The 19,858-nt window shown below is 51.5% G+C and overlaps 1 protein-coding gene across 2 annotated transcripts in view; it reads left to right on the forward strand.

The window, feature by feature from the left end:
• The window catches only part of LOC116947511 (fibulin-1-like), a 36,768-nt gene extending 19,376 nt beyond the window's left edge, over nucleotides 1–17,392 (forward strand). For both annotated transcript variants that reach the window (XM_032963332.2, XM_032963331.2), the window contains exons 4-17: nucleotides 1,426–1,540; nucleotides 2,406–2,532; nucleotides 5,034–5,172; nucleotides 6,517–6,600; nucleotides 7,508–7,612; nucleotides 8,170–8,307; nucleotides 9,561–9,698; nucleotides 10,470–10,613; nucleotides 11,455–11,583; nucleotides 12,245–12,370; nucleotides 14,408–14,527; nucleotides 15,541–15,675; nucleotides 16,046–16,169; nucleotides 17,014–17,392. In XM_032963332.2, the coding sequence (XP_032819223.2) occupies nucleotides 1,426–1,540; nucleotides 2,406–2,532; nucleotides 5,034–5,172; nucleotides 6,517–6,600; nucleotides 7,508–7,612; nucleotides 8,170–8,307; nucleotides 9,561–9,698; nucleotides 10,470–10,613; nucleotides 11,455–11,583; nucleotides 12,245–12,370; nucleotides 14,408–14,527; nucleotides 15,541–15,675; nucleotides 16,046–16,169; nucleotides 17,014–17,371 (1,982 nt within the window). In that variant the 3' untranslated portion in view covers nucleotides 17,372–17,392. The remainder of the gene's footprint in view (nucleotides 1–1,425; nucleotides 1,541–2,405; nucleotides 2,533–5,033; nucleotides 5,173–6,516; nucleotides 6,601–7,507; nucleotides 7,613–8,169; nucleotides 8,308–9,560; nucleotides 9,699–10,469; nucleotides 10,614–11,454; nucleotides 11,584–12,244; nucleotides 12,371–14,407; nucleotides 14,528–15,540; nucleotides 15,676–16,045; nucleotides 16,170–17,013) is intronic.
• Nucleotides 17,393–19,858: the final 2,466 nt, after the last annotated feature.

A 19,858-nucleotide genomic window follows, 5' to 3' on the forward strand; every position in this document is an offset into this window, starting at 1 on the left:
CCTCGTGATGCTTGCAGAAAGGCTGGCCATCATTGTCATCGCCAACAACATGATCAAAGACAAAGATCCCCCCTATAGCCTTAAAACACCGTTGGGGCAATTGCTGTTAGCGAACACCATTGAAACCTGGCAGAGCGCACGAGGGGGTGGGTGGTCAACCCCACGCCCGGCCGCCTTTGTCTCCCCAGTGGTGGTGTTTACACACTGCACCAGGCACTCATTTGAGGCTGAGTCAACCTAGGGGAGGCCCAGGACCTGTTCAGATAATTGTCACTGGTGTTTGCCGAGAGCAGAAATCGTACTTGAGTTTCTGGGTTTGTAGCGCAGCTCGCTCACTATTGCACCACCGCTCAACGACATCACCACCGCTCAACGACATCACCACCATCATAACCATTATCAACAACAGCTACAGTACCACTACAACCATCATCACCATCAACAACATCATCACTACAAGAAACATTATCGTCAGTGGTAACAGCGGCAGAGAAGGAGTCACCTCCCATCAAATGAAGGGAGACTGAGCAGAGAGTTACGTGGCGAGGAGCGGAGAGAGATGACAGGGGAGAGGTAGACAAAGGGCGACTCCACGGAGGAGCTTGCAGACTGTGAGTGCGATCCGCACATTGGGAGCCAGTGGAGGGATCGGAGTACTGGGATGATGTGATCTCATTTATGGACGCGGGTGAGAAGTATGATAGTGGCATTCTAGGTTATTTGGAGCTTTAATGGTGAAGAATGTGTTGGGGGGGGGGGGGGAGTGTAGGGTCTTTCCGGCAGCTGGGGTGAGAAAACAGCGGATGTGGGAAACGTCACGCAGCTGGAGATGGGAGCTGAAAGAATCGGAATATTTTTTTTTATCCTGGAGAAATCCGATGAGCTATGAAACTCTCTTTCACAGATTTCCAGTAGATGTGGGGAGGCAAACGAGAGCTCGAGTTCCACGATAACCCCAGCTTTTATTTTTATGCAGCGCGATGCCGGGAATGTTCGCTGAGCCCGCATGCGCACACCTTTTCACTAAATTAACCACAATACCTTGCTGGGCCATATACCATCATCACATGGTTTATGCCGCATCGCTCGGTTTCAGGTGTGCTTCTGCGGCTGTCTGGAGCACTCTTCCTTCCGATATTCGGAAGTCACTGGAGCTATGCTATTTCAAATCATCTCGATTGAAATCTCATTTATTGAGAACTGCTTTTTGTGTTTAGTTCAACATACGCTGCATTACGAATCCTTCCCCCGAACCTCTGATTAGCTAGATTGGCTACGCACGGCACAAAAGAAGACAAACATACACACACACACACACGTGCGCACACAATCGCAATTTACGAATCTAAAATCGCAGCGAGCGCCCCCTGGTCTCTGTCCTGTCTGTGCGTCTCACTGCGACGATCGGTTGGCGGGGGTCCCCAGCGCTGCCGAGGGCGGACCCGCTGCAGGAATGCTGCACGAGCGGCCAGCGCTGGGCCGCCAAGCGCCAGCAGTGCTCCGACCTACCCCGACCCGCCAACGACTTGGAGGCGTGCAGGTACCGGCGCTTTGCCCCATCACGGCCGCGAGTTCTAGCGAGGCCGGTTTCCTCCCCCCCCCACACCCCTCTTCATTCATTCGACCGTGCGAATTTGCTCGTCGTTGGTTTTACCGAGCGCTTCGTTTCTCGCTGAATGTTTTTTCGGGCGCGCTTGGTAAAACCCGGGGTTAGGCGCTGTCCTCGCGGAGGGGAGGTTCATATGGTGGATTTGGTGTGTGCCAGGTGTGGAGACATTGTCCCGGGTCACTGAGCCAGACACACCTGGCCGAAATTAAGCCCTGGGGTTTTGTCGTGCGTAGAATCGTAATGTGTCGAGTTTTAATAATGCATATTATTCGTCCAGGGCCCAGGGGTCGGCAACCAAAATAACAAGGAGATAAAAATTTTTTACGAATTCTGTAAAAAAAAAATTACGAACCGCAATGCGCTGTGGTGAATACGAGACGGTGGTCCTTCATATATAAAGTCACGAAAGCAGCCCTTAAAGAGCCGCGTGCTGCTCAGGAGCCGCAGGTTGCCGACTCCTGCTCATGGCGAACTGGACTCCCATGGTGAACTGGATTCCCATGGGCAATGGTAAACTGGACTCCCCATGGTCAGGGGTCAGCAACCAAAATATCAAGAAGAGCCATTTTTTTCAACTGTCAAGGCTATATTTCGATTTAAAGCTTTCGTGACTGCAATGATTCATCTTCTTTGGTTCTTTTGGTAAAGTCACGTAGAATGAGAATAAAATAATAAATTGATAAAATAAAATAACACAATAATATTCTCATTTTATTTTATCAATTTATTATTTTATTCTCATTCTACGTGTCAAGGCTATGTGGGGGATCTTTGTCACTGGGGTTGGTGTGCTCAGGATGGCACAGAAGCGATGCTGCCTGGCCTCGCTGGAGGATGCCTCGTGCCAGGCCGGCATGACGACCGCACGGCAGGTGTCAGGGTGTGGATCTCACATCGACAGCTGCTCCGGCAGCATGTACCAGGTACACACACTCACACTCCATATACCAAGTACACACACACCTCATGTACAAGGTACACACACCCTCATGTACCAGGTACACACACACACACACCCCATGTGCCAGGTACACACACCCCCCATATACCAGGTATACACACACTAACACCATGTACCAGGTACACACCCCCCATATACCAGGTATACACACACTCACACCATGTACCAGGTACACACCCCCCATATACCAGGTGTACACACTCACACACATTTATACTTACACGATCTAACCCCAAAAACGTTTATTATGAATCATATACACCCCATGTACTAGGTACAGACACTCATACGCACCCCATGTACCAGGTAGACACACACACCCCATGTACGAGGTACACACACACACACCCCATGTACCAGGTACACACACACCCCATGTACCAGGTAGACACACACACACCCCATGTACCAAGTATACACACACACACCCCATGTACCAGGTAGACACTCACCCACACACCCCATGTACCAGGTACACACACACACACCCCATGTACCAGGTAGACACTCACACACACCCCATGTACCAGGTAGACACTCACACACACCCCATGTACCAGGTACACACACACACCCCATGTACCAGGAAGACACTCACACACACCCCATGTACCAGGTACACACACACACACCACATGTACCAGGTACACACACACACACCCCATGTACCAGGAAGACACTCACACACACCCCATGTACCAGGTACACACACACACACCACATGTACCAGGAAGACACTCACACACACCCCATGTACCAGGTAGACACTCACACACACCCCATGTACCAGGAAGACACTCACACACACCCCATGTACCAGGTAGACACACACACACACCCCATGTACCAGGTAGACACTCACACCCCATGTACCAGGTAGACACACACACCCCATGTACCAGGTAGACACTCACACACACCCCATGTACCAGGTACACACACACACACACCCCATGTACCAGGAAGACACACACACACCCCATGTACCAGGTAGACACACACACACCATGTACCAGGTAGACACACACTAAGGAAATAACTTCTAAACCCTCCATGACCTAGCGTGTAGTGGTGGTGTCAGAAATAAGGAGTGAGGATAGAATGAGGTGACGTGCCAGACTTGAGGAAAGCGCAGAGAGGGCGGAGATGGCTCCTTGAAGATTGTGACTTTGTTCTGCAGCTACAAATGGAGTTGTCCCTTATCGCCCGCTCGAGTCGGGGGTTCGCTGCGTGTGAGTTGGACTGGACGTGTACCAGACCGAATCTACTTGTGGGCTTTGTTCGTTTCTCGCCGATGGACTTTTATTTTGTTTTTCTGCTGTTGTGCCAACTGATGGAATCGAGATAAGCTGCGCCGATTCATAAAGCCAGCGGAAATGTTGGCGGGCAGGTTTTATGTATTTTATTTATTTTTTAAAAATCAATCTTTTTACATATTTTCTTGCGAGTCCGATTTTAGGTCAGAATTTGTGTGTTTTTTTAGTGACTCATTTGGACTGTCAAAGGGCAGTTCCACAAAGTGTTTGTGTTACATTATATACTAGGCACCCGTGTAAAAGACGAGGTAAAGGTGCCGCCCTGCAATGCCTTCGCTCGTGCCACTGCTGGCTGAAGGGGCCTCCATTCGAGGAAGCTGTAGAGAGCCCCTATCTTGTCGAGGAGGGATTACCTGGCCTACTTTTTCCACGCCGGCCAGACGTCGTGGAAGAAGTTGGAGTAACGGACACTTTACCCAACTGCACGCTTTGTAATTACCGGGGAAATGTCGAGGTACTAGAATTGTAAATGTTGTGGGTTTACTCTCCAACATATCGGTGTGCTGAACTGGTAACTAATTGGCACGTTTTGTTTATTTGACAAACATTTCTAAATTGGCTGTATCGGGTGGTGGTGGGTTTAACGACACATTTATATTTACGCGATCTAACCCAAAAAAAACCTCTGTCGTGGATAATATTGGTCGTGAAAGCCTGATACGTGTTAAACTGAACAACGCATTGTTGCTCAGACAGTGTCTATGAAAGCTTTTACCCGAGTCCGCCGTGGCAGTTTCTTTGGCACAGTGGCGATAACGATTGTGCAGTTGACAACTTGATTGTGGTTGGGTTTATTTGGTGCGTGTGTGTGTGCATGGAGCGGTAGTGTAGCAGTTAACGAGCTGCACTACAGACCTGGCGACCTGGGCTCGATTCCCGCTCACGGCCAACACCGGTGACAATTATCTGAACCGGTCCTGAGCCTTCCTTGGGGTCGACTCAGCCTCAAATGAGTAGCTGGTGCGGTGTGTAAAAACATCGCCACTGGGGAGACAAAGGCGGCCAGACGTGGTGCTGGACACCCACCCCCTCATGTGCCGTACCAGCCTTCATAGGTTCTCGCTTTAACAGCACTTGCCTCAACAGTTTGTTAAGGCTATACTAGGGCAATCTTTGTCTTTGTGCTCACCTCTCTGTACACAAACAGCCGTGCTGCGACTGCTGCCTGCTGGGCTTGAAGACCCAGAGCCAGGGCCTCGCCTGTACAGATCTGCAGGGCCTGGGTCAGCTGTGCAGCCTCGTGTACCGCACCTGCTGCGCCAGCGGACAGAACAGCACGGCGGAACGTGCGTGACCAATAGCTCCACGATTGCAATCTCACAATTCACACTTGCAACGAAAATGAACTCGGCACATTCGGCAATAACACTGTGGCTTTGGGCAATGGCGCTGCTTCATCCTGGTAGGATGGGAATGGTTTAGTTTTATTTTAATGTGTTTGGGTTATTTGTAACGTTCTTACCCGCCCCTACTGAACATCTGTGAAAAAGAGCTTTATAGCTCATCGGATTCCTCCAGTATAGATACATATTCTGATTCCGATTCATTCACAATGCGCTATATGAAAAAGGACCATTGCGTCAAACTTGCTGAACCCGTTCCGATGGCATACTTGTACGTCATCAGTTATTCCGATTCCTAACTGGATCAAATCGAATCTCAGAACGGGAAACGTTTAACTTCAGAGATCTGAGTGTCGGGTGCCGACCGTTGTGCGATTGTATTCCACGATGTGTGTGTATAGATTGAAAACTCATTCTAGATTGAAAACTCATTTCTTTAGAACTGCTTTATGTGTTTAGCTTGTTGTTCTTTCCCCGAACCTCCGATTAGCGTGGTTGGCTATGTCCAGTGCGAAAGAAGTTCAACATATATTGATTTTTTTCTTTATAAAGTCTCGTGATTGGTGTGAGCTGAGGTCCATGTCCCGCAAGACCCTGTCAGGAAATTGACGACCGCACGCAAATCCGTACTCATGATGGGTTTACAAATCCTCAGTCGCACTTGGCGTCAAATCCTCAGTCGCACTTGGCGTCTATTCTAACGCACAGGAATCTCACCTCCCAATCGACACCATAATCAACTCCGACTCGCAACAATCATAGATGAGAATTTGCATTTATTATTATTGTGATTATGAAGTTGGGGTTGTCTGTGGTGTGGTCCTGTTGTTTGCTAAGGGAGCAGTAGTGTAGTGGTTAGCGCACTGCATTATGAACCCGGCGACACGAGTTAGGTTCCTGCTTCACGGTCAATGCCAGTGACGGTTATTTGAACCGGTCCTGGGCCTCCCTTAGGTCGACTCAGCCTCAAAACGAGTACCTGTTGCGGGTGTGTAAAACATCGCCACTGGGGAGACAAAGGCGGCCAGGCATGGTGCTGGCTACTCCGCTCCCTTGTGTGCTGTTTCGGCCTCCATAGGTGCTCACTAACAGCACTTTCCCCAACAGCCTGCGTTGGCTATACGGTGTGGGGGGGGGGGTTAATCTTTGCCTTTGTTGTCTGCTGTGGTGTCACCCTGTCCTGGTGTCTGTTTACGTACGTATGTTGAACTTCTTTCGCACCGTACGTCGCCAACTGTACCTAATTGGAGGTGCGATGATTATGAAACCCTTTGTTTTTTTTTTAAGGAGGAGATCAGTTCCAGAAGCAGAACGAATGGAGGGATGACCCCGACGTGCCGGCCAGCCAACAGCAATTGGACAAGTGTCACGGTGCGTGCGAGCACCCCCACCCCAGACTTTCATAGATGTTTTCCCATCATCATTACGGGAAGCCACAACACGAAAGTTAAACTACCAATCTCGCCGCCGCGTACCCAGGCTGATGTGTGTCCTCAGGGCACACATCAGTCAATATTGTGAGTAAAATGGACTTTAAAAAAATCGCTCAAATTAAAAAGCGACGTATACCGGCGTGCCTCGACGATGAAAGGGTTTAATGAGTGCACACTCTCTGCGATGATATATGGATCCGAAACTTAGACGTTGACACAAAAATACAACGGCTAACGCTGTCTGCATCACATGGAACACGTGCACATACAAGGACAAAGATCAACGATCCTCTGTATAGCCTTAACAGACTGTTGGGGCAAGTGCTGTTAGTGAGCACCTATGAAGCCCGGCACGGCACACAAGGGGGGTGGGTGGCCAGCACCACGCCTGCCCGCCTTTGTCTCCCTAGCGGCGATGTTTACACACAAGCACGAGGTGCTAATTTGAGGCCGAGTCGACCTCGGGTAGACCCAGGAACCTGTTCAGATAATCATCATTGGTGTTGGTGGCCGTGAGCGGGAATCGAACTCGTGTCGCCGGGTTGATAACGCAGCGCGCTAACCCCCGCGCACACTGTCGTACACACGCACACTGAGATCTTCACATGAATCGGCTCTATTAACGCAGACGGCGCCAATTGCTCAGTGCGTCACGTTAGGACGTCTTCAACAATCATCAGGCGCATGCAGCATGGAACGAGTTAACTTGTATTTTAATATCAGGATTGAATCCGTCGCGAAGATTGTCATTTGGGGAAACCCTTGCCTTCATCCAGCAGTGCATAGACCGTTACTGACAATGATGATGATACAGGTGAATGTCTCTCTCTCTCTCTTTCTTTCAGCGTTGGGAAAAACGTGTGCCCACAAGTGCGTTGAAGCCAGCACGGGGGCACAGTGCGCGTGTCACATCGGCTACCGGCTCCGGAGTGACGCAGTGAGCTGTGAAGGTGGGCGGCTTGGGCGCATCACAGCATTGCAGTACTTTTGTGCCCCCCGCGTCTACGCTTCCCTCCTTCAGCAACTTCTCACCGAGATATCTATATATAAGAAGGGAGGCATCATCACAGCGATTACAGCACTCATGGCAATCAAGATTCCCCACATCTCCGATTAGCACGGTTGGCTACGTACGGTGCAAAACAAGTTCAACATACGTACAATTCGCACAGACCCCGTACAGCACAGGGTTTTGTTTCGCACTGCCCTGTGCTGTCTGCATCATAGTCCCACATGCTGTTATTGCTGGTGGTCACCCATGCAAGCACTCGCCAGGTTTATCAGGGAACGAAATAAAAACATATATATTAAACGTATAACACCATGGCCAGTCTATTGGTGGATGGGTGCCTGTTAGGTTTGCCACCTCCTACGGGTTTGACCCTTGACTTATGTGAAAAAGAGCTTCATAGCTTATCAGAGGCGTGGAATGCAAATGGATTTTTACTGCGAGGTTGAAATAATTTCCGTTCCATCCCCCCCCCCCGCTCCGACGGGCGGAGCACAGACGTGAACGAGTGCCTGACGGACGAGCACCACTGCCAGGAGGGACAGCGCTGCATCAACACGGCCGGGTCTTTCCGCTGCCAGCGCGAGATCAGCTGTGGCACGGGCTACGAGCTCACCGAGCTCAACCACTGCCAGGGCAAGTTACCCCTGCCCCCACCCTCCGCGCAGGCAGCCGCCACCGACGACGTCCGCTGATGTCCCCTTGTGCGTGTGGGGGTTTTCTTCAGGCATCGTCGTCATCGTCATCGTTGTCGTCATTGCCATTGTCGTCGTCGTTGTTGTTGTCACCATTGTCATTGGTTCGACGCAACTGGTTGAGGATGTCAGATTGCACATCGGCGCCCCCCCCGAGTCAGAGATCGGTCTACCTGGAGATTGGTGTGAACGGCCTTCGAACGACAGTGGGGCAGCTCAAGCACGAGCTTCGCTCCATCTCCGCGGGGGACGTGATCTCGAACCGCGTTCTCGAACCGCGTTCCCACTCCGTCGTTAGTCTCGACCACCGGTCGTCGCCGTCGTCCCCTCCAGCGAAACGTCACGCCCAAGCCCGCTGATGTTTCTTGACAGTCATCGTGATGTCTCTGACTTGCTTATGTTCGCAAATCCTCCATGTGTTCCTCTTCCGGCCTCGGTGTAGTTCCAAACGTGCATCCTTCCGTGCTTTTTTGTACACCTATCAGCTTTGAATTCCGTTTTCTTTGTCAATGTCCATGTTTCTGATCCGTATGTCATAGCAGGGGACATTCACTGATTAAAAACAAAAACATCTTCTTTACACAATTCTGGTATATTATAATTATAAATCGTTATTATGATTATTATTAGTTTTGGATGCCCTCGTGGCGTAACGGTGAGCAGCGCACTGAACTTGCAATCCAGAGGTCGTCGGTTCGTTTCCTCTCCTGGCATGCCAGTTGAAATGATGGTGCATGATTCTTAAATTGCAGCTCCATCTCTCCCCACCCAGCATTTTAAACGGATACACCACACTTAGTCGACGGTCAGGTCGCGTGCAGTTGGGTCAAGTGTGGGCACCCCGATATCTTGCTGAAACGTAGCCAACCGCGCTAATCACACCTCTGATTAGCACGGTTGGCTACGTATGGACGCTACAAAAGTTGAATATACATACATATAAACCCGCCCCTCGTGGACATCTCTGAAAAGAGCTTCAAAGCTCATCGGATTACTCCAGTGTAAGCAAAGACTCTGATTCTGCTCATCCAAGCCAATTGCCCTCTAGAGGGGGGCTCTCTACAGCCTCCTCTGGTGGAGGCCCCTTCCGCCAGCAGTGGCGCGAGCAAAGCAATCGCGGTGCTGTGCCAATGACTGCGCGTTGTCACGATCGCCGTCATTGCCCTCGTTGTCGTTACGCGCGGGCGCCTGCAGACATCGATGAGTGCGAGACGGGCACACACAACTGCGGCGAGGAGCTGAAGTGCCAGAACACGCTGGGCTCGTTCCGTTGCCGCCCGCGCGAGGAGTGCGGCGCCGGCTTCCTGCAGGATGCGCTGGGCAGCTGCATCGGTGAGACGCGGCGCCTAACCCCCCCCCCCCCCCCCCTCCTGCCCACGCCCCGCTAGCACCCCCCCGCCCCCCCCGCCACACTCTCTGCACCTCTGATGAGCACGGTTGGCTACGTACGGTGCAAAAGAAGTTCGGCGTTCTCATAGAGTAAATTGCAAAAAATGACGTTCCACAATTTATCCCCGGTTACGGTGTAAAGCGCCTCGCGACGAGGGATCTGTTTCGGATCGCGCGCAGAGCAGCGCAGGTCTTGTGTCTTGGAGGAACGGCCCACGGAAGCGGATACTGCAGAGCTACCTCTGAGATCCATTTAAGTGACCACTAGTTGACAAAGTAGAGGGAACAACTTTCCCACCCACTGTGTCACTGAGAGTAATGTGTTCCTTGTTTGACAGTCAAATCGATATTTCATTCTTCAAAGCTGGAATCGGTGCAATTGTTGTGCGGAACCAAATTTAACGTGAGGGATTTTTTTTGTACACTCATTGGTGACTGAGCTGAGACCATCAACTCACTGCACCTGTGAACCCGATTCAATCGCCGACAGCTGCCTGGATTCAAACCCATGATTTCAGCGGTGATCTCTGCGCAACTCGGCCATCTCGAACAAGTGAAAGCTCTGCATCTCCACGACCATTGGAGAGCAATCCCAGACCGTGTTGCTAACAGCACTTGGCTCAATAGTCCAGTAAAGGCTATACGGGGGATCTTTGTCTTGAATTTTTTGTTAGGTAAAAACACTTTTTTTTAACGACCTTTCACTCCCGGCAGACATCAACGAGTGCACGACGCAGTTGGACATCTGCCAGCTGGGCTATAATTGCATCAACACTGTGGGGTCCTTCACCTGCCAAAGGAACATCATCAACTGCGGGCGAGGGTACCACGCCAGCCCTGACGGAGGCCGCTGTGTCGGTGAGTACCCCGGTCGGCGTGATCCGGTGCGGAAAGATCCTCTTTTGTTCGGCTGCTGATGGAGATGCAGAGGAACGACTACGATTTCACATCCAGGTGGTCAAGCCAGAATAACCGCGTCAGGAGCAGCGGAGTGCATCGCCGTGATGTCTCCTTCGTATTTGTGGATCGGGTATTGCGTCCTTATATTTTGCACGGTCTGTTCTGGTTGACCAATCGCACACTGGAGAGTTTGTATGTTTCCATTTGTGCATCAGGTATCAGTATCTGCCATGGTTTGTGCGGATGCGGTTAAGGGTGGACCATGAGCTTCGTTTAAGATCAAACCCGGGGATCGTCTGCGTGGAGTCTTTCTCAAAGTGTTTGTTTGCGAGTTCTTTTGAACTCCATTCAGCTCTGCACACTTCATCGGGATTGATCTCGCATTGTGTGGAATGGTGATCTTCCCCGAGTTGACTCATGACGGCTACACGGAACTAATAATTTAACATTGCTTTATGTTTTTACATGCAATATTTCCGATTTCTCCTATGGCGCAGTTGTTTTTGCCCTGATTTCTATTTGATTGTGTTCTTGCTTTTGTAAATTTGTATTGACCCGGGGCACTCACTCTTGCAAATTAGACTCTCTCCCGGTCTCTTTGAGTTCTCACCTGGTTAAAAAAAAATACACTTGAAACTCGAGCTCCCCTAGGTCGACTTAGCCTCAAATAAGAATGTGCCGTGGCGGCCTGCATAGGTTGCTGCTCGCTAACAGCACTTGCCCCCAACAGTCTGTTAAGACTACACGGGGGATCTTTGTCACAGGGGGATTTTTGTCGTTGTGTGCGCGTGCGTAACAGACGTGGACGAGTGCCAAACGGGTGCGCACCAGTGTGGCGATGGCCAGCAGTGCCAAAACACTCCGGGCAGCTACCGCTGCAACTGCGCCAGCGGCTACTACTACGACACTCTGGGACGCACCTGCGTGGGTACGTTGCGCTCCTCGCCATCGCTGTGATATTCAACATCGGGGTGGGGCACCTCTACCCGGTGCGGGGCAGGTCGAGACGACGGGGCCCGGCTATTTACATCGCGCCGCCCGTGTCCACGCAGCAGCAGCAGCAGCCGCCCACGTGGTGGGCCCCCCTTATTAATATGGGAGGTAGGCCCCCCTCCACCCCCCCCCGTCTCCACCCCTCCCCCGCGCCCCCCATTATTAACATATGGCTTTGGCGAGATGTTAACTACCTCGCATGGTATGCAGGAGGTCGTGGGTTCGATCTCAACCTTGACGTCTGCTGTATATTTGGAGTTTACATGTCTCTCTCCCCGTGGCGCGTGGATTTTTCTCCAGAGTCCTCCGGCTTTTTCCCTCCACATTTAGAAACGTGCGTTTGAAGTATTTGGCTGCTTTAAAGTTCCACGTGATAAGCCACTTCGTTGCGCTATCATTTGTGGCCAGGTAGCTTCTCAAAAATAGCAACATAGCTCAGTGGGCCTTACCTGGTAAAATAAAAATTCGTTTAATAGCTCATTAATTTTGACCTTTCCTGGGAGACAACGATTATTCTCGCACGTGAGGGTCAGTCCATCCGTACAGTCGTGGCGATCGACGAGGCCTCTCCTCTGCCCCCTCTCGCCTCTGCGCAGACATCAACGAGTGCAGGCAGTACCCAGGGCGGCTATGCAGCCACACGTGCGAGAATGTGCCGGGCTCCTACCACTGCAGCTGCAGCAGGGGGTTCCAGCTGGGCACCGACGGCAAGACCTGCGAAGGTGAGAGAGAGAGAGAGATTCCCACTGCCGGGAGGCACGGCCGCACGCGACGATGATTCTGTGGCACGCCGTCCTATACACGTACACGTGTGTGTGTGTGCGCGTGTGTATGCGTGTGTGGGTCTGTGTGTGTGCGTGCGTTTGTGTGTGAGGGGAGCGGTAGTGTAGCGGTTAGCGCGCTGCGCTATGAACCCGGCGACCCGGGTTCGATTCCCGCTCACGGCCAACACCAGTGACGATTATCTGAACCGGTCCCGGGCCTCCCCTAGGTCGACTCAGCCTCAAATGAGTACCTGGTGCGGTGTGTAAACATTGCCACTAGGGAGACAAAGGCGGTCGGGCGTGGTGCTGGCCACCCACCCTTTCGTGTACCGTTCCGGCCTTCATAGGTGCTCGCTAACAGCACTTGCCCCTACAGTCTGTTAAGGCTATTTGGGGGATCTTTGTGCGTTTGTGTGAGTGGAGCAGTAGCGTAGCGGTTAGTGCACTGCGTTACGAACCTGGCGGCCTGAGTTCGATTCCTGCTCATGACTAACACCGGTAACGGTTATTTGAACCGGTCCTGGGCCTCCCTCCCCTAGGTCGACTCGGCCTCAAATGAGAACCTGGTGTGATGTGTAAACATCGCCACTAGGGAGACAAATGCGGCTGGGCGTGATGCTGGCCAACCACCCCCTCGTGTGCCGTGCCGGCCTTCATAGGTGCTCGCTAACAGCACTTGCCCAAACAATCTGTTAAGTCTATACGAGGGATTTGTGTGTGTGTGAGTGTTCATCTTGAGGGGCGATGGTATTGAGGTAAGCGCAATTTGCTGCGAAACCAGCTAGCCATGTTCGATTCACGGTCACGGCTAACGTGAGTGGTGAGTGATATCATTACCGGATCCGGGCCTCCCCAAGTTCGACGCCGCTCTAAATAAGTACCTGGTGTATGGTGTGTGAACATCAGCACTAGGGAGACAAAGGCTGACAGTTGTGGTGCTCAGCTTATTACCACATGGCATGCCATACCAGTGTCAGAGCCGATATGTTTCCCCACTTAACATTTTTTCACCCGAGGAAGCAATATTCCGAATTGATGTCGCACAGAATGCTAAACCATAGCCCTAACCCTTAACCCTAAACATTGACCCTAGCCCCCTAATCTCTAAACCCTAACCTTTGCCCAGATACAACAATAAATGGTGGCGAACTAATGTTCACTGGTAGGAACAAGTATTAATTCAACCCCTAGCTGAATATTTGTGGAATACTTATTTACACTAGACTTGACTGCACCCGCCTGTCACAGCAGCCTGTGTGGCAGCAGGGGGGGGAATGTTGTCCATGCTACTGGGGAGAACTCTATGACAGTAACTTCGCTGGCAATTGCATTTGACATATATCCTTGTTTATTTACATATTAGTGCAATAGTCACCCCATATATGTTTGATGTTTAACGTTTGTGCAGCCTAGTTCTGTAATTCGTGCTGCGTTCAATCCGGAGGCAATCTGCCCCGAGCCAATTTACGCTGCGGGGAATTGTGTTTGTGTAATATCGATATACGGTAACATCCTAGTTCACGTCAGGGATGCATTCCTGATCGGTGCAACGACGAATCTCGGAACGACGTCAATCAAAGCGATTTAGAGGGTAGGTGGAGGCGACCGATACGACAAAGGACGGATGACCCTGTCAGCGACGTAAGTGTGGATTGAGGCGCTGCAAATCAGGTTGCGGTGTTAATAATAAAGTGACCGCGTATTTGCAGAACGACGTAAAAGGGGAGAACGTAAATTGGGGCATCACTGCACCTTCTATTCCTCGTGTGATGCAGTTTGTGTTTTATGTCCTGATATCCTTTTCTTTGTTTTCCTTTCGTCAACATTTCGACAGCCCCCTGGGGGGTTGGGGGGGGGGGTCACTCTTGTGAACGAGAGTCTCACCCCGTTCCTCTCGACCTCTCTCACTTGGCCACGAACAAAAGAAACCTTGAAGCTTTAACTCTGTCCTCGATGTCGCTGCCGTCATCGCGATTCTGCCACTCTCGCTCGCAGACACAAACGAGTGCGAGTCGAGCCCCTGCAGCCAGGAGTGCGCCAACGTCATCGGCTCCTATCAGTGCTACTGCCGCCGCGGCTTCCAGCCCAGCGAGGTCGATGGGGTCACCTGCGAAGGTCAGCGCCGGCCCACCCGGCCCGCCGGCCCCCTGGCCCCCCCATGGGAGAGGCGACGCGCGGTCCCGTCGTGTACGGTGCGACGACGTGGATGAGCCGCTCGTCACGGGAGATCGCGGCGCTGCCGCCTGCCCTGATTGATGCCAGGATGGAGAGATGTTAACTACCTCGCCTGGTATTCAGGAGGTTGTGGGTTCGATCCAGACCCTGACGTCTGCTTTATGTTTCGAGTTTGCGTGTCTCTATTCCCATGGTCACATGGAATTTTCTTGTTAGGTGGCAGTTATGCAACATTTTTGTAAAGTTGTAGCGCCACGGTGGCGAGATGTTAACTACCTCGCCTGGTATGTACGAGGTCCTGGGTTTGACCCTGACTTAGACGCCTGTATATTTGCATGTTCTTTCCGTGATCGCGTAGATTTTTCTCCGGGTCCTCCAGTTTTTCCATCAACATTTAGAATGAACACGTGTTTAGAGTATCTGGTTGCCATACATTTCCACATGATAAGCCACTTCATTGGGCTATCATTTGTGGCCTGGTCGCTTCTGAAAAGAGCTGTATAGCTCAGTGGGCCTTGCCTGGTAAAATAAAAAAATAGTTTAGTTTATATAGCGCCATAATCCGACGCGCTTTACGACACAATTGTATTTAAGATGACAGTGGTTGCAATCAAGAGAAGGGTTATTAAAAGTGTTTGTGTGTTAGTTATGGTGATGGTTAGGAGGACGGGTTGGAGTAGTTGAAGAGGGGTCGCGATAAGGGTAGTGATAGGGGTTGGGGTAGGGTTATGGGTAGTGGTAGGGGTAGTGAAAAGGTGGTAGTTACAGTGGTTTGGCGTCAGTCTGGTCATAGCTGTGGGGCAGGAGCAGGGAGTAGCAGTAGCAACGTGCGGGCATGTGAATGCTCTCACAAATATGCACCGTGTATGTACGCGCTGTCATTACTCACACAATCGTTGCACGTGCGTGTACCGTCCTGTGCACGCGTGCGTGCACGTGCCTGTTTCCCGCAGACGTTGACGAGTGCTCGCTGCCCGGGAGTAATGGCGGGCTCTGCGCGTACCGCTGTGCCAATGTGCCGGGCAGCTTCGAGTGCTACTGCCCCGCGTATGGCTACACCATGTCGCCCAACGGGCGCTCCTGCCTGGGTGAGCATGCACGCGCACACACGCGCACACACGCGCACACACGCAAGACAAATATCCCTCGTATAGCCTTTAACAGGCTTTTGGGACAAAACACTTTTTGCGAGTAGCAGCTATGAACTGTGGCCCACGAGGGGAGTGGGTGGCCAGCACCGCGCCCAGCCGTCTTTGTCTCACCAGTGACGATGTTTACACACCGCAGCAGGTACTCATTTGAAGCTGAGTCGACTTGGAGGAGGCCCAGGACCGGCTCAGATGATCTTCACTGGTGTTGACGGCCATAAGCGGGAATCGAACTCGGGTCGCCGGGTTCGTAGCACAACGCGCTGACCGTTTCGCCACCACTCTTTTCTTCGTGCGCGTGCGTGTGCAGACCTGGACGAGTGTGGCACCGGCACTCACAACTGCTCGTCATCTGAAAACTGCTTCAACATGCAGGGCGGATTCCGCTGCCTCTCCTACCATTGTCCGTCCAACTACCGCCGCTCCGCAGAGAAGTAGGCGATCCGACGTCCGTCCGACTTTGCCCACGTGACATTTGCCTCCGCCCGTCGGCACAGACCTCGTATTCCGCTTGTGTCCGTTTTAAGGCGGGTGTGTCAAGTATTTTTTTTTATTTGTTTGTTGACCTTTCGCTTGCACCTGCGTGCGCATGCATACGGCATCTTGTAAAGCCCCTGGCGGATGAGGACTGTCCCCCTCCACCTGTGCCGCGCAGGCAGTGAGGGTTATTTGAACCATATTTCACCACGCCGGTCAGCGTGGGGTTGGTGAAGTTGTGATAGCAAAGATGTGGGAGCATGGAAGCACGGGATACAAATGGATTTTGTTGTCCTGCCCTCTGCTGCCCACTGTAGCCGCAAAGTCTATAGCGCCTGTAATGCATGGTGGTTGCCCAATACAAGCGTTATCCAGGTTCATCCCTCCTTAGTGTCCGAGATTTTAAAGAGAATGGGTACATTCCGGGTTTATTTAGTCATAGGCTTAATTGTTCATAATCATAAGAAAGATGATGGAACAAGTAATCATTTACAGCTGTTTGTAAATCCACTGCTGCATGAAGGCCTCATGTTGGTTAAATGACCATACTTCACTCTCCTCCTGCCACCAACACTGCTGTCTCTGACATAATTCTCCTCCGAGTTAATCCACTGCTGGATGACGGCCTCCATACACTACGTTGGTCATGGGTGGAGGGAGGGGGGATGTTATTCAGCCATACTTCACCATCCACTGCTCTCGGTGATGTCACTCCATTGCCCCCGTCCATGACCGTCTGTCTCTCCCGTGTCATCTCTCCCGTGTCATCTCTCCCGTGTCCCTCCCACGTCCCTCTGCCAGTCGCTGTGAACGAATGTCGTGCGCCGACCCGCAGGACTGTGCCAGCTCGCCCGTTCGCATCACCTACTACCAGTTGAGCTTCCCGCGCACCGTGCCGCTGCCCGCCAACATCTTCCGCATCGGCCCGTCGCCCGCCTACGCGGGCGACACCATCACGCTGGGCCTCACGGCGGGCAACCACGAGGGGCTGTTCGCCACGCGCAAGATGAACGCGTACACGGGCGTCGTGTACATGCAGCGCGCGCCCGACAGCCCCCGGGACCTGCTGCTCAACGTGGAGATGCGGCTCTTCCGCCAGGGCACGTTCACGACGTTCCTCGCCAAGATCTATGCCTTCATCACTTCCGAGGACTTCTGAGAGAGCGGGGGGCGGGGGGGGGGGGGGCAGCACATGTGCGTGCGGGCAGGACTTAGGACTTGTGTGGGCGGGTGGCGGTGATGGTGGTGGGGGAGGAAAGGGATGGTTGGTACCACGGCAAGCGTTTCAGATTGTGCTGTTTTGGTTCTGGCTTGTCTGGTCTGTTGCCCGGCAAACCGTGGAGGAATTATCTAAGGCCGTTTTTCTTTTTTCCATTACCGAGTGTTCATCCAATACGTTTGGCCGGATAAACGGGACTAAAAGTGTGACGAGTGCGATGGGAATGACCGCTGTTCACCAACTTTCTGCTATTGTGGGAATCTCAAAGTACATCGTAGATGCCATTGTGTTTTGGAAACTTTTGGTTCGATACCCAGTGACGATGTCTGAAAGGAAACGGGTTCCCTCAAGTAAGAATGCATAACCATTGCAATTTTTATGGACAGCCTGTAGATGGACTCGTGTGGTAGCAGCTGGGTGAGTTGTTGCATCTCAAGCCCGGCGAGAGATTGTGACGGCTCGTGTAAGCCTTCGTGGATAGATCCTGGCTGATGATAGTGATGAGCAGCTCCTAAGATACGTCATTGCTGGCATAAGCCTACGACATCAAATTATCTCTGGCACTCCATAAACTATTTTGTTATTTACCAGGTAAGGCCCACTGAGCTATGTAGCTATTTTTCAGAAGTGACATGGCCACAAATTATAGCTCAACGAAGTGGCTTATCACGTGGAAATTTATAGCAGTCAAATACTCTAAATGCATGTTTCTACATGTGGAGGGAAAAACTGAAAGACCCGGAGAAAAAAAATCAGGCGACTACTGGGAGATAGAACATGCAAACTCTAAATATACAACAGGCGGCAAGGTCGGGATCGAACCCGCGACCGCGACCTCCTGCATACCAAGCGAGGGAGTTAACATCTCGTCACCAAGCGGACTAGTGCCGTTGGCGGCGATGCACGCAGAAGCAGGCAGCACACACACTTAAGTTTGTTTCTGTGTTACCGTGCCGCTCGTTTGTCCGTGGTTGCTAAGAGGGGAAAAACACGCGAGCGCCGAGGAATCGAAGTCTCCTTCGTTCGTTACCCCACTGCCCTACACCAGGTGTATGTTAAAAAGTCCTGCGAGTGATGGCGAGATTCCAAAGCTCACGCTTCATGTCTGCGCCGCGTGTGGCCTTGCAAGGTCAATTAATAATTTTGCGGCTGGGATCGCGGTTTGTATTTTCGAGGCAGCTAGGAAACGTTCACCGCTGCCTCCAACAGGAGTCACAAATCACCCCCGGTTGCCACTCGCTGCGTAATTCGCGGAATATTTCTTTTTTACATATATACACACAGTATATAGTTTCCATGTCAGTTCGAAACGAGGATTAATTTCGCACGTATTTTTAGGGTCGCCCCGTAGAACTGGAGTTGGTGGTACGTGGCGAATGGCCACAGCCGAAGCGAGAGGTGGTGGTACCGATCGCGAGAGAATATATTCTGCGTCAGACAGACCCGGCTAAAATTAATCCCTGATTTCGAAGCTTTTCAAACTTCCAACAAATAAGTGCTGAATTAGTTTGGGGGGGGGGGGTTGGTGATGCGTTTCAGAACAAACGTGATAAGGAATAATTCTGTGAAATGGTAAACATTTAGCAAATAGTAGCACGATCGCTGAACTTTTTAAAACACCACTACGGCATATCATACATTGTGTGTGTATTAAGGTATCGTATATATTTTATATTTGTATATCATAACAGGTGGTTTGAGTTTGGAGTCCTGAAGGAAAACGTATTTAATCAGCATACATCATCTGCTAGAACATGAATCAGACAAACAGACATTGATAATAATACATTGATTTGATATAGCAGCATTCATGCTAACAGCAGCCCACAACGCTGTACATTAATTATATATAAGGACCAAATCCAATATAAGCGGCTGCCTAAGTACAGCGCGAAAGAAGCCTAACACATACATGCCAAGAAAATAAAACTCGTCCTACGAAGCATTTTTTTTTCCATAAATTAACAAATTAAGAAATGGCACCAAAACGAAAAAAGCACAAAAAAGTTTTCTCGTAGAAGCTGGAACAAAGGCTGAAAAGTGCGCAACTAAGCGTGCAGCGGTGCATAGATCGAGTTCCGCTGAGACACGGGAAGAGTTCCGCTGAGACACGGGAAGAGTTCCGCTGAGACACGGGAAGAGTTCCGCTGAGACACGGGAAGAGTTCCGCTGAGACACGGGAAGAGTTCCGCTGAGACACGGGAAGAGTTCCGCTGAGACACGGGAAGAGTTCCGCTGAGACACGGGAAGAGTTCCGCTGAGACACGGGAAGAGTGGACAACGCGCGTTTGGGGAACGAGTTCGCAAGAGGCCAAATCTCCTTTTTGGCCGCTTAGGTAATTCGAGTGGTTCCTGGGCAAGACGCCGTCGTTTGGAGGGGAGGGTTGGTGGCCGGAGGTCGAGATCAACGGGGGGGGGGGGGGGGGG

Source organism: Petromyzon marinus, chromosome 30, assembly GCF_048934315.1.
Source record: "Petromyzon marinus isolate PM22_M1 ecotype Great Lakes invasive population chromosome 30, UKy_Petmar_22M1.pri1.0, whole genome shotgun sequence".
NCBI lineage: Eukaryota > Metazoa > Chordata > Hyperoartia > Petromyzontiformes > Petromyzontidae > Petromyzon > Petromyzon marinus.